Raw genomic sequence first — 13830 nt, forward strand, 5'->3', positions numbered from 1 at the left:
GCGGGTGGCCCTGGGTTCCTCCTAATGCAAGACAATGCTAGACCTCATGTGGCTGGAGTGTGTCAGCAGTTCCTGCAAGAGGAAGGCATTGGTGCTATGGACCGGCCCGCCCGTTTCCCAGACCTGAATCCAATTGAGCACATCTGGGACATCATGTCTCGCTCCATCCACCAACGCCACGTTGCACCACAGACTGTCCAGGAGTTGGCGGATGCTTTAGTCCAGGTCTGGGAGGAGATCCTTCAGGAGACCATCCGCCACCTCATCAGGAGCATGCCCAGGCGTTGTAGGGAGGTCATACAGGCACGTGGAGGCCACACACACCACTGAGCCTCATTTGGACTTGTTTTAAGGACATTACATCAAAGTTGGATCAGCCTGTAGTGTGGTTTTCCACTTTAATTTTGAGTGTAACTCCAAATCCAGACCTCCATGGATTGATACATTTTATTTCCATTGATAATTTTTGTGTGATTTTGTTGTCAGCACATTCAACTATGTAAAGAAAAAAGTATTTAATAAGAATATTTCATTCATTCAGATCTAGGATGTGTTATTTTTGTGTTCCCTTTATTTTTTTGAGCAGTGTATATTTCTCCAGGGATTGAAGTAGGGGGCCCAGTCTGGCCTTTCAGGGTGCAGCTCTTTTCCTTCACTTTGTTTATTGAGTTATTGTTGTTTTGACAAATTTCTGAGAGCGTGGGTGTCATACATAATTCTAATTGAACTCCATGGGGTTGCCTTGTGGAGAAACCATTGTGTATCCTACCTCTCAGTAGGAGTTTGGGTTACCCCTTTAGTACACGGCCATCACAGATACAAGCCTCCAAGCCAGAGGAAACAAACTCATTTTAACTAAACAATGAGCCAGTGAGAGGAATCCCAGAATCCCAAGGATTTTTTGCACAACTACACATTTTAGTTCATAATATATAGGTCAGTGGTTAGAGCCAGTACAATCACCTACATCCACAGGTCAAGTGGCCATCTGAAGCTAAAGAGAAGACTGTTTACTGTAAATAACATGTTTGCCTTGTGAGTGTTATACTTTGTAACCGAGACATGGTGAGACTGATCCTTGTGTGACCCTTTATTTTATGAAATCCTGAAATGGAGAAGTTTGAATAGGCGAGTTTTGACATTGACTAAAAACCTTTTCATCCTGCCCAGTATTTCCTGGCGCTTTCTGCATATAAATAGAAAATTAGCCATTCTTAGTAAAGCAAAAAGATGGATTATATTTTTCATCATTCAAAGCCAATTTGAAACTGTTATGGCATTAATCACATTAGTGACATAAATAAAAGAACAAAAAACAATAGACTCATTTTTAGGAATATTCTATTATACATGAGTATTCCATACAAGGTATGATTGCTAAGAAAGGAGGTCGACAAAGAATCCACAACGTTGCAAGTATAAGCAGAGCCCTAATGAACTCTAAGCCAAGGAGCGATGCCTGCTGTCATTAAGGTGATTTAGAATGTCTGTTCAGGCTGTAGACATAATACACATTCTCTCGGTTCTCTGTTCTTCGGAATGAGAGAGGAAGGGACACACGGTCTGGATGGAGGCTGTTGAGCAGACAGCTAGACACAACAGGTTCCATTGCTAATCAAACACAGAGAGCCCGAGGCATAATAACAGATCAGCCTCTCCCCTATGAACCCCCAGAAACAGCCCAAGCAGGAGAGGGCAGCCCAAGCAGGAAAGGGCAGCCCAGGCAGGGGAGGTTAGCCCAGGCAGGGGAGGTTAGACCAGACAGGGGAGGGCTGGGCAGGGGAGGGCAGCCCAGGCAGGGGAGGGCCAGGCAGGGGAGGGCCGCCCAGACAGGGGAAGTTAGCCCAGGTATGGGAGGATTGTCCAGGCAGGGGAGGGTTACAGCTACAGCAGACAGTGGCTTAACTTACTAACCCATCCGCTGGCCAAGCCTCAGGCAGCAAACAGAACACAGCTAACCAGAGTTATCCAGAATGGTCTGGGAGGACAGTTCATTAAACAACACAGACCGTTTAGCAGGGAGACCACAACAAGAGGAACTCCCACTGGGAGTTTGTGGTACAGAGATGTTGTATGTCTATGAGACTGTGGTCTGCAACCCCGTGGCATCAGGGCTGGTCCTCTCAGTGGTTCTGATGCATGAGAATATTAGTGCACTATGACAGAGGATTAGTGGGAACACTTGAGGATTCCAGTAAGCCAATTTAACTGAGACGCAATTCAGACGAGGTTCCTGTGTGAACTGGAGAATCAGCTTACATCACTGACCACAGCCAGAGTCCTTTCAACTGAGACATTGGTAAAACTACAGTGTCGTGTGGTAGGATGCCAATAGAGGCACATGGCTAGTATCATCACCATGACCAAATGGTTTTGACAGTTGAATGACCACAGCAGTTTCTGGGGCTATAGTTATTGTGATGAACGTTTTCAGGGGTCACTTCAAAACCACACTGGCGTCGTTATAATTGTTGGACAAAGAGGAGCTCTAACCAACCGCACAATGACGAGACTCCCTGACCAAACAAGGCCACAGGAGAGGGAGGAAGGGGGAGGCACAGAGGGAGGTAGAGTGAGTGCAAAAGATTGCGCTGTTGTGAGAATACGGGAATGTTCAATGGGGGCAGCAGAGAGAGAAATGAGAGAGTGACAGAGAAGGGAAAAGAAGACAAACATGGTTAAACAATACATCAGTAGTACATAAAATGTTTACAAGCGGTGTCAAAAAGGAAAGAGACAATGCTAATTCCTGTATTTCCTCAGCAGGCTCGGGGCTGGACCTCTTAGCTGGACCCTGTTGTAGTAATAGGGACGGATGATGATTATTGCAGAGTGTGATGAACACTCCGTCATGTCTTCATCACAGGGAGGAGAGATCTGCAGAACATGGCATGCAGAATGACAGGATCTCGAACACAACGTTTTTCTTCAATTTTTCTTCCTTCTTTCGTCCTCTTCACCCAGACTGGGAGGGGAGAATATACACTACATGATCAAAAGTGCATGGACACCTGCTCTTAGAACATCTCATTCCAAAAGCATGTGCATTAATATGGAGTTGGTCCCCCTTTTGCTGCTATAACAGCCTCCACTCTTCTGGGAAGGCTTTCCACTAGATGGTGAAGCACGATTATTCACTACAGAGAACACATTTCCACACTACAAAGTCCAATGGTGGCGAGCTTTACACCACTCCAGTTGACGCTTGGCATTGCGCATGGTGATCTTAGGCTTGTGTGAGGCTGCTCGGCCATGGAAACCTCCGTTGTTACTCCTAAACGTTTCCACTTTACAATAACAGCACTCACAGTTGACCGGGGAAGCTCTAGCAGGGCAGAAATTTGACAAACTGACTTGTTGGAAAGGTGGCATCCTATGACAGTGCCACGTTGAAAGTCACTGAACCCTTCACTAAGGCATTCTACTGAAAATGTTTGTCTGTGGAGATTGCATGGCTGTGTGCTCGATTTTCTACACTTGACAGCAACGGGTGTGGCTGAAGAAGGCAAATCTACTAATTTGAAGGGGTGTTCACATACTTTTGTATATACAGTGTATTTTGGAAAAATGCGATTTCTGTCTGATCATTTCATTCTCACATATCTGATACTGTGAGATAACTGGTGTGTTTTGTCCTTGTCTGTGATGTGGCAGAAAGGCAAGCCCTGTCAGTGAGCTTTATACAGCAGAGGAGCATTGGACTTTACAGCACCATTCACTGTGGATCAGACTTATTATGAAATATCTGACCCTGAAATATTATGCCTCTCTTTTGTTTTGTACAGTTGAGAACCTTATTTGGTCTTTGAAGTTGATTTATCTGGCACACTATGCATTTAGATACTAATCTAAAGAAGTATGTACACAGGTTACGTCAACAAATTTCAAGAGCACCGATTTTTACATCAAAGTGTAAACATAGCCAATATAACAACATTTCAAGAGCACCGATTTTTACATCAAAGTGTAAACATAGCCAATATAACAACATTTCAAGAGCACCGATTTTAACATCAAAGTTGAAACAGTTCATCAGTGTCTTGATTATAAAGCTGCCACAGCTAAGGTGAACTGAGCTGTGCACAAGCTGCATCAAAGCCAACATTCCAGCTTCCATTTCAACTCATGTCTATCTGTTAACATCACCAAGAGAAAGGCTTTTGGAGTGTATATTCCATTTCTAACTCATGTTCCACATCTAACCAAATAGGCCTACATATGGATATGCATACTATTGCATACACAGTATATTGTTCTTTTTTGTAAATAGTTGTTTTTAAGGGTTGGTTTAGAAAAAAATGAACAACTTGGTATATGCTTTGTCAGCTGAGCCTCTTTCAGTCAGCCTCTCAGTAGCCTAGATGGAAAATAAACCGTTTATAATGGTATTATTTTCATTTTGTTTGAGGCGATTTTCTTGATTTCATTCTGTATTCAAATTGTAAAATTGTGTATCTCAATTATTTAGGCCTAGATTAAATCAGTTGAAGTGTAACCCATAGCTGAAGTTTTGGCGGTGTCAAAGGTGTAAACTGCGTTGGAGCTGCATTTCAAATTGAGTTCAGAACGAAAAAGTGTAGGCTGTATAGAAATAATTATAATTAAACTAAATACAAATCTAGGACTTGATTCCTGCCAGAGGTATTCATAATAGTCTAAGGGGCGGCAGGTAGCCTCGTGGTTAGAGCGTTGGGCAGGTTGCTGAAAGGTTGCTGGATCGAATCCCCGAGCGGACAATGTAAAAATCTCTCGTTTCTCCCCTGATCAAGGAGACTGTTCACCGGTAGGCGGTCGTTGTAAATAAGAGTTGCCTAGTTACATTTTAAATGGAATGCATCAAGCATTCCGCAATTGTTCACCGTATTATATGGAACGGGATTCCCGTATATGTTAATTTAAGCTGTATATTAGCAACCGAATCTTTTACATTACCGAATATTTTACATTTCGAATTGATTTACCATACAGCATTTACATGATTTGTTTGTGTAATTACAGTTCCAATGCGCTAATGTTTTGTCACACATACACAAAACATACATTTTCAAAGAGGGACTTCAAACTATTATGTTAAGAGGCGGTTTGGTGATGTGGGGGGGTTGTGTCCAGTTTTGCGCAACATGACTGGCTGCGTGCCATAGGATACACAAGTGGGTATGGCTACAACAGCACAAGGCGTGGTGGCCGGAATGTGATTCGCGTTTAAAAGGCCCAGCAGCTCAGAAACCAAGAAGAGTCCTTTCCCTTTAGAGTCAGGTAGCTCTATATTTGGCATACGGAGATTCACACAACTCTGCCCCTCTGGAACTGTAACTAGGGCCAAAGCGCGCACAGAGGGTTTGTGCAATGCACACTCCCGTCCATGGGCTCCTCTTCAACGGAGTCAACCAGTCTCTGGTTTTCAGTCCTACGGATGATCCGATCATGGGGAACCTTGGCAATGGCACCGTCCTCCCGAACGGGAGCGATCCTTTTGGAAGAAACGAAGAGGTCGCCAAAATAGAGATAGCGGTCCTCAGCATCACCTTTGTGGTGGCTGTGATTGGGAACGTCAGTGTCTTGCTGGCCATGTTCAACACGAAGAAAAAGAAGTCGAGAATGCACCTCTTCATCCGGCACCTCAGCATAGCTGATCTGGTGGTCGCTTTCTTCCAGGTCCTGCCGCAGCTCTGCTGGAAGATCACCTTTCGCTTCTACGGGCCAGATGTCCTGTGCAGGATAGTGAAGCACCTCCAGGTGATGGGCATGTTCGCCTCCACCTACATGATGGTGATGATGACCGTGGACCGTTACATCGCCATCTGCCACCCTCTGAAGACCCTTCAGCAGCCCACCCAGCGGTCCTATATTATGATCATCAGCACCTGGATGTGTAGTCTGGTCCTCAGCATGCCGCAGTACTTTATATTCTCTCTGAGTGAGATCAAGAACGGTTCGGTTGTCTACGACTGTTGGGGCCACTTCATAGAACCGTGGGGCGTAAAGGCGTACATCACTTGGATAACCGTCAGTATATTCGTAATCCCAGTGTTCATTCTGATGATATGCTACGGGTTCATCTGCCACAGCATATGGAAGAACATAAAGTATAAAACCAGAAACACACACGCGGGTGTTGCGTCTAAAAACGGTCTGATGGGAATTAACTCTGTTAGCAACGTTACTACTATATCCAGAGCGAAGTTGAGAACTGTCAAAATGACGTTTGTGATTGTCCTGGCTTACATAATATGCTGGTCACCTTTTTTCATCGTGCAGATGTGGTCGGTGTGGGATGAGAATTTCGCATGGGACGGTAAGTGACTTCTCTGTATTGTGAAAAGTATTGCGCACACAAAATCAAAAGGTGAACCTTGATATACAATTAATAACATGAGCTATCTTCACTCAATTATGTTTATATCCCTCTACTAATAAACTAATGTTAAAGCCACAGTCTATATAGGGGATTACGCAAAGTGTTTGGTGATGTATATCCATTCTGTGCCCCCCAAAATATTGTTTTTTACTAAGTAACTGTGATGAATATCCACATACGTGCAATATGTATACTGTTGAAGCAGAATAGAAATGTATCCATATTGTAATGAAACAACAAGGAGCAGGTCTCAAACCCTCATCCTTCGAGCCCAAGGTCCGGCGCGCTATCGACTGTGCCACATAAGCATGCTCATCGATTTCCGCCAGGGTTGTTACAAAACTCCCTCCTTTCAAAGAGCGCGTCCTCGCGCTATTTTGCGGCTCTACGTTTTACAGGAACACGCTCACCGGCCAAGCACACGCACTGTCGTGGATGCAAGGTCCCATCACTTCTGACACCAGTGTAATGAAACAGCAGGGAGCAGGACGCGCACCCTTGACCCTCTAGCCCGACGTCCGGCGCGCTATCGATTGTGCCGCAAAAGCATGCTCGATTTCCGCGCTTATAAACCCAGGATCGTTACACTATGTATCATGGTAAAAAAAATATACTCAATTCGTGCAAATATTTACAAAAAGTAATCGTGCGTTTTTGTGAGTTTTTGTGTGGCTTAATTCGCGTGAAAATACATATATTGTTGTGCGACTTCATTCATAGGAAAATACATTTTATGGGGGCAAACTTCGGAACAATCTTTTGAACGTTATTAGCGCAATGCATGATGGGCAGCGGTGTTCTACACTGCCTTGTTTTGCGTCTCACATTTATTTATATAAAAACAAATGTTTTAACAACCCAATACTTTCAATCAACCAGGTTGTCACCAAAATAATTGTAATATATTAGTAACATTACGTTGTTTTTTAAATGAATGCTAATACTGTTTTCTATGCTTGTTTTCGCTTAATACTTTGGGGTACTGGTGCACTTGTAGTCACAAACGCTCTTTTTCGTGTAGACAACAGTAGGCCTACACGAGTTCGTGGAGTCTACATTTCATTTTCTTCATAATGCATTTAATACAGGGTTCCACTTTTTCGTGTACATTACACAATTTCTTTCATAATGCATTTTCAACAAGGCTATGTCCAATTTTATTGGAGAAAAAAAACTGCTTTTTTTTGTGGGATAGATGAAGGTATTTGATTGGGGAATGGGGATATATTTGTATGATAGGAAACTATAATACACACCATAATGCACACACACACAAACACTTACATACACACTCACTTTGTTTATACTCATGTTATAGCCAACTCTTGAAATTTTTATGAATAATTTTTTATAAAATATTTGTATCTACTTGTCATGTATTCATTATCTTTAACTGGTTACATGTTTATAGTTTGCATGTTTCAGTAATGATTAACATGGTTCAATTATCGTAAATCTCTGCTTGATTTAGCTGTTGGTATATTTGACATTTTCATACATGTTCTTTATTTCCAATTAAGAAAGGAATACTTAATCAACACACTACTGTAAATAATGACCTAATTATCACCTAAGAATCCCCAGTTTACAATTGGCTTATTCATCCCCCCTCTCCCCTGTAACTATTCCCCAGGTCGTTGCTGTAAATGAGAACGTGTTCTCAGTCAACTTACCTGGTAAAATAATGGAAAAATAAAAAATGGAAATTGCTATCTGTAAATAAACGGTGAGAAATGCTGTCTGAAGCCATTCGGCTATGGGTTTCACAGCCCTATAATAATGATTCAATATATATCAGCTTAAAAGGGGTTTATGTACAACCTATGGAGTATAAGATGTTAGGAAAATTGGTATAAGAGAGTCTGACCTGAATGAAATACCCAAACCCTAAGCTATGTTCAATGTCAGCAGCAATTTCCAGTGAGAAATGCTCAGTCTGAAGCCATTCATCTATGGGTTTCACACCCCTATAATAATGATACAAGTTATATCACCTTAAAAATAGTTCATTTACAACCTCTGGGGCATAACATGTTGGGCAAAGTGGTATAGGAGAGTCTGACATATAACCCCTAACTTGACTTCAGTCTTCGCCAATTAGAACCAAGAGAGGCCTAGCTTCGTTCTTCATGACTGGGAAAGGCTTTGATTCTAGCCCGTAGAGAATTCTGCATCCATCTCATTAGATCAGAACAGGATAGATCAACAGTGATTCATATTACTGGTTTGCATCCCAAAAAAAAGGCTAGTTGTGTTTTGCTGCATAACACACATTATTTGTCTACGCATATGGTGTGGATCATTGTCAGGTTTTTAGATATATAAGCTTCAGTTACAAAAGAACACCATGGTTGTAATAACACTTTAAACAGTTAGTTTGTCATTTTTAAAATATTTTTAATTTAACTAGGCAAGACAGTTAAAAACACATTCTTATTTACAATGACGGCCTATGAAAAGGCAAAAGGCCTCTTGCGGGTATGGGGTCTGGAATTAAAAATAAAATTAAATAAAAATATAGGACAGAACACACATCACGGCAAGAGAGACGACACAACACTACATGAAGAGAGACCTAAGACAACAACATAGCATGGTAGCAACACATGACACAGCATGGTAGCAACACAACATGACAACAACATGGTAGCTACACAACATGGCAGCAGCACAGGGTACAAACATTATTGGGCACAGACAACAGCACAAAGGGCAAGAAGGTAGAGACAACAATACATCACGCAAAGCAGCCACAACTGTAAGTAAGAGCGTCCATGATTGAGTCTTTGAATGAACAGATTGAGATAAAACTGTCCAGTTTGAGTGTTTGTTGCAGCTCTTTCCAGTCGCTAGCTGCAGCGAACTGAAAAGACGACCGACCCAGGGATGTGTGTGCTTTGGGACCTTTAACAGAATGTGACTGGCAGAACAGGTGTTGTATCTAGATGATGAGGGCTGCAGTAGATATCTCATATAGGGGGGAGTGAGGCCTAAGAGGGTTTTATAAATAAGCATCAACCAGTGGGTCTTGTGACTGGTATACAGAGATGGCCAGGTTACGGAAGAGCATAGAGTGCAGTGATGTGTCCTATAAGGAGCTTTGGTGGCAAATCTGATGGCCAATGGTAAAGAACATCTAGCCAATCGAGAGCACCCTTACCTGCCGATCTATAAATTACATCTCCTTAATCTAGCATTGGTAGGATGGTCATCTGAATCAGGGTTAGTTTGGCAGCTGGGGTGAAAGAGGAGCAATTATGATAGAGGAAACCACATCTAGATTTAACTTCAGCCTGAAGCTTTGATATGTGCTGAGAGAAGGACAGTGTACCGTCTAGCCATAATCCCAAGTACTTGTATGAGGTGACTACCTCAATCTCTAAACCCTCAGAGGTAGTAATCACACCTGTTGGGAGAGGGGCATTCTTCTTACCAAACCACATGACCTTTTGTTTTGGAGCTGTTCAAGGTTAACGGCAGAGAAAGCTTGTTAGACATTTAAGAAAACTTTGTTGTAGAGCGTTTAAAACAAAATCCGGGGAGTGGCCAGTTAAGTATAAGACTGTATCATCTGCAAATAAATGGATGAGAGAGCTTCCTCCTGCCTGAGCTATGTTGTTGATGTAAATTGAGAAGAGCGTGGGGCCTAGGATCAAGCCTTGGGGTACACCCTTGGTGACAGGCAGTGGCTGAGACAGCAGATGTTCTGACTTTATATACTGCACTCTTTGAGAGACGTAGTTAGCAAACCAGGCCAAAGACCCGTCAGAGACACCAATACTCCTTAGCCGGCTCACAAGAATGGAATCGTTTACAATATCAAAAGCTTTGGCCAAGTCAATAAAAATAGCAGCACAACATTGCTTAAAATCAAGGGCAATGGTGACATCATTGAGGACCTTTAATGACACATCCATAACCTGAGCGGAAACCAGAGAGAATACTATAGACATCAAGATTATTGACAAGTTTTTCCAACACTTTTGATGAACAAGGCAAAATAGAAATAGGCCTAAAACAGTTAGGATCAGCTTGATTTCCCCCTTTAAATAAAGGATGAACTGTGGCTGCCTTCCAAGCAATGGGAACCTCCCCAGAGAGGAGAGATGGGTTAAAAAGGTCAGAGATAGGCTTGGCAATTATAGGGGCAGAAACCTAAAAGAAGAGAGGATCTAAACCATCTGACCGAGATGTTTTTTTGGGGTCAAGTTTAAGGACCTCCTTTAGCACCTCAGACTCAGTGACCACCTGCAGGGAGAAACTTTGTAGCGGGCAGGGGAAAAAGAGGGAGGAGCATCGGGGCTAGTCGCATTAGGTGGGAGATGAGGAAATGTTGGATGGGCAAGGGGGCATGGCTGAGTCAAATAGGAATCCTGACTTAATAAGTGGTGATTAAAGAGCTCAGCCATGTGCTTCTTGTCAGTAACAACCACATCATCAACTTTAAGGGACATGGGCAACTGAAAGGAGGGTTTATTCTCCAGGTCTTTAACCGTTTTCCAGAACTTCTTGGGGTTAGACCTACAGAGAGAGAACGGCTCCTTAAAGTAACTAACTGACTTCTAATTGCACTTACTTCTAATTTGCCTGAATGAGAGCCAGTCAGCCTGAGTATGGGTGTGCCGAGCCTTTCGCCAAATGTAATTCTTTTTTAAATTTGTATTTTTTACCCCTTTTTCTCCCCAATTTCGTGGTATCCAAATGTTGTAGTAGCTACTATCTTGTCTCATCGCTACAACTCCCGTACGGGCTCGGGAGAGACGAAGGTTGAAAGTCATGCGTCCTCCGATACACAACCCAGGGACTCTGATGGCACAGCTGGCGCTGCAGTACAGCGCCCTTAACCACTGCGCCACCGGGGCGGCCCGCCAAATGTAATTCTTGAGGTGGAGTAACTCTGCAAGATCACGGTCGAACCAGGGGCTGAACCTGTTATTAATTCTAATTTTCTTTATGGGGGCGTGTTTGATAACAATATCACTGAAAATATAAAAAAAGAAGGTCCAAGTGTCTTTGACAGAGGGAATCAAGCTGATTCTGTACCAATTTACAGAGGCCAGGTCATGAAGGAAGTTTTTAAGCAAGCATCTATGACAAGTCAAAACTAATGACTCAGTTTCACTGAGCAGCCATTACGAACACAGGCTGTAAAACAGTGATCACTAAAGTCATTACAGAAAACACCAGACTGATACCCATCAGGATTATTTGTGAGGATAACATCGAGGATGTTTGGAGTCATACCTTGTGGGATTGGTAATAATCTGATAAATATTTAGGGACTCCCATTGCTTTAGGACTTGGTCAGGTGGTTTAAGCATGTCCAGGTTTAGGTCACCTAGCAGGACAAATTCAAGAGAAAAACAGCAAATAGAAAACAGCATTGGCATTAATAAAAAATAAGTCTACTATACTATTATAAGTATTTCGGTGACAACCTGGTTGATTTACAAATATTTTTTTATATAAATAAACAAATGTGGGACACAAAAATGCAGTGTAGAACACCATTGACCAAAATGCATTGCTCCAATAACTTTTAAAAGATTGTTCTGATGTTTGCCCTCCGAAAATGTATTTGCCTATATATGAAGTCGCAAACAAATGTGTGTTTTCACACGAATTAGGCCACACAAAAATATATGAAATCTGCTGAAATACTTGTTGTACATATTTGCACAAACTGAGTGTGAGATCGTGTTGATATAATTGTGCATAATCCTTTTTTGAGCACCAGGCACACTGCACAATTCCGTTACGAAATTTAAACACAGAATACTCTAAATAATAATACAATCGTTTAATAAGTGGAAATGTAGCTAAATAGGCATAACATGTATGGTGTCCTGACATCATAGGCAAAGTCGTTTTAATCCTGAACCATAACGTGCACTATATGGAGATGTCAGGTGTTTAAATATAGATCAGCATGTAAGCGATTGTGTTTAGTGATTGTGATTTCACGGCACCGTTGATTTATACCACAGCTGTTGGACAAATTAGTTATCTTTGGTAATTTCCTTTTTTCCGTTTCCTTCCAGAATCTGAGAACACCGCGGTCACACTGTCCGCGCTCCTCGCGAGTCTAAACAGCTGCTGTAACCCGTGGATATACATGATCTTCAGCGGACATCTTCTGCACGACTTTACTCTCTGTTTCCCGTGCTGTAATAAATTACGCTACAAGTTCAAGAAAGAGGACTCGGACAGCAGTCTCCGGAGAAATACGGTATTGACTAAAATGACCAACCGAAGCCCAACGTGCAGTTCAGGCACTTGGAAAGACAGTGACAACTCCCCCTAGTTCTCCATTCAATCTAGTCAAGCAGAGACCTAACACAACGTGTTAAACGCACAAACACAAGCTGGTGGTTATTTATTGATTGACTCTTATTGACTTGACAATTCTAAGACTTTCAAGGTACCACTTTAAAACGGGTGGGATACTGACACTGATTGATTGATGTGTCCCTAAAATAGATGAGCATTACACCGTTGTTTTGGGATATATTGTCTGGATTGTCTGTCAGAAAAACATCTCAAGAATGAAGTCTTGAGAAGTCAGAGTGATAAACCAAAATCACAAAGTGATAAACTATTTCCTCTGGTAAAACATGTTATAAATTGAAGATTATATTTTATGTGTTTCAACAGGTTCCAAACCTGATTCTCTGGAGTCTAAGACAGTCTATAATGGGTGAAATACATCAGATCTGAATTTGAAAATGTAAAGTAGAAAAGAAACTGATCATCTGAACTATCTAAATACCAACAGCTATATCAGTTGAGTAAAATAATAATAATAATAATCATTTCTAAAACATTCCAGACTCCCAGGGTCCTCTTTCCAATGCACTAATGATTTTCCGGTCTAGGAATTTCTACAGCAAAGCCTAGACTAATTCAGATGAGGACAGATCTCAGTGACTAAGGACCCTGGATTAGATCACAGGTTGCCATCTGTGTTGGCCATATTTCCCCATTGAGCCACTCTCTCAGTGTGAATTAAAAAACGAATTGGGCCTGGATGGTTTACAAAGCAACAGAGATGTCTGTCTGCCTGTTGGATTTCTACACAGACACACCAGGCCAGGGGCACAACTTTGTTTTTAGAAGTGTGTGTGTGTGTGGGGGGGGGGGGGGGGGGCAAAAATGCAATTTCAGAATGTGTGTGGGGGGGCATTTCTCCCCGTCCGCAGTGAAATTTGCACCCCTGCCCCATGCAATGTTCCCTCTAAACTGTGGAGAAATATCAGACCACGGAGAGGAGCGCGAGATTGAATTTAACCTAACTTTCTAGAGCAGTGGTCACCAACGGATCAATCGCAATCAACTGATCGATCTCCAAGGCTATTCTAGTTGATTGCCAAACATTTCTCTGAAAAACAACAATGATGTTCCTTTTTTTGGTTATTTCTTTTTTGCATTTCGGGCTGTTGGCAGTAGGTGCACCCGATTCAGCTACCCTGCGC

General features: G+C 42.3%; 1 protein-coding gene across 1 annotated transcript; it reads left to right on the forward strand.

Moving 5' to 3' along the window:
• Window positions 1-5215: 5215 nt before the first annotated feature.
• On the forward strand, window positions 5216-13485 carry LOC109897463 (arg8-vasotocin receptor). Its single transcript, XM_020491954.2, has 2 exons — window positions 5216-6295; window positions 12400-13485. The coding sequence occupies exons 1-2, from the start codon at window positions 5347-5349 to the stop codon at window positions 12660-12662; spliced, it is 1212 nt and encodes a 403-aa protein (XP_020347543.1). The 5' UTR covers window positions 5216-5346; the 3' UTR covers window positions 12663-13485.
• The last annotated feature ends 345 nt before the right edge of the window (window positions 13486-13830 follow it).

This window comes from Oncorhynchus kisutch, linkage group LG10 (genome assembly GCF_002021735.2).
Source record: "Oncorhynchus kisutch isolate 150728-3 linkage group LG10, Okis_V2, whole genome shotgun sequence".
Lineage (NCBI taxonomy): Eukaryota > Metazoa > Chordata > Actinopteri > Salmoniformes > Salmonidae > Oncorhynchus > Oncorhynchus kisutch.

What these genes read in the sequence shown, in the direction of transcription:
- LOC109897463 (XM_020491954.2), top strand. Translation starts at nt 5,347, where the DNA reads ATGCACACTCCCGTCCATGGGCTCCTCTTCAACGGAGTCAACCAGTCT. An exon ending in TGAGAATTTCGCATGGGACG is followed by an intron (nt 6,296 to 12,399) that starts GTAAGTGACTTC and finishes GTTTCCTTCCAG; the next exon opens with AATCTGAGAACACCGCGGTC.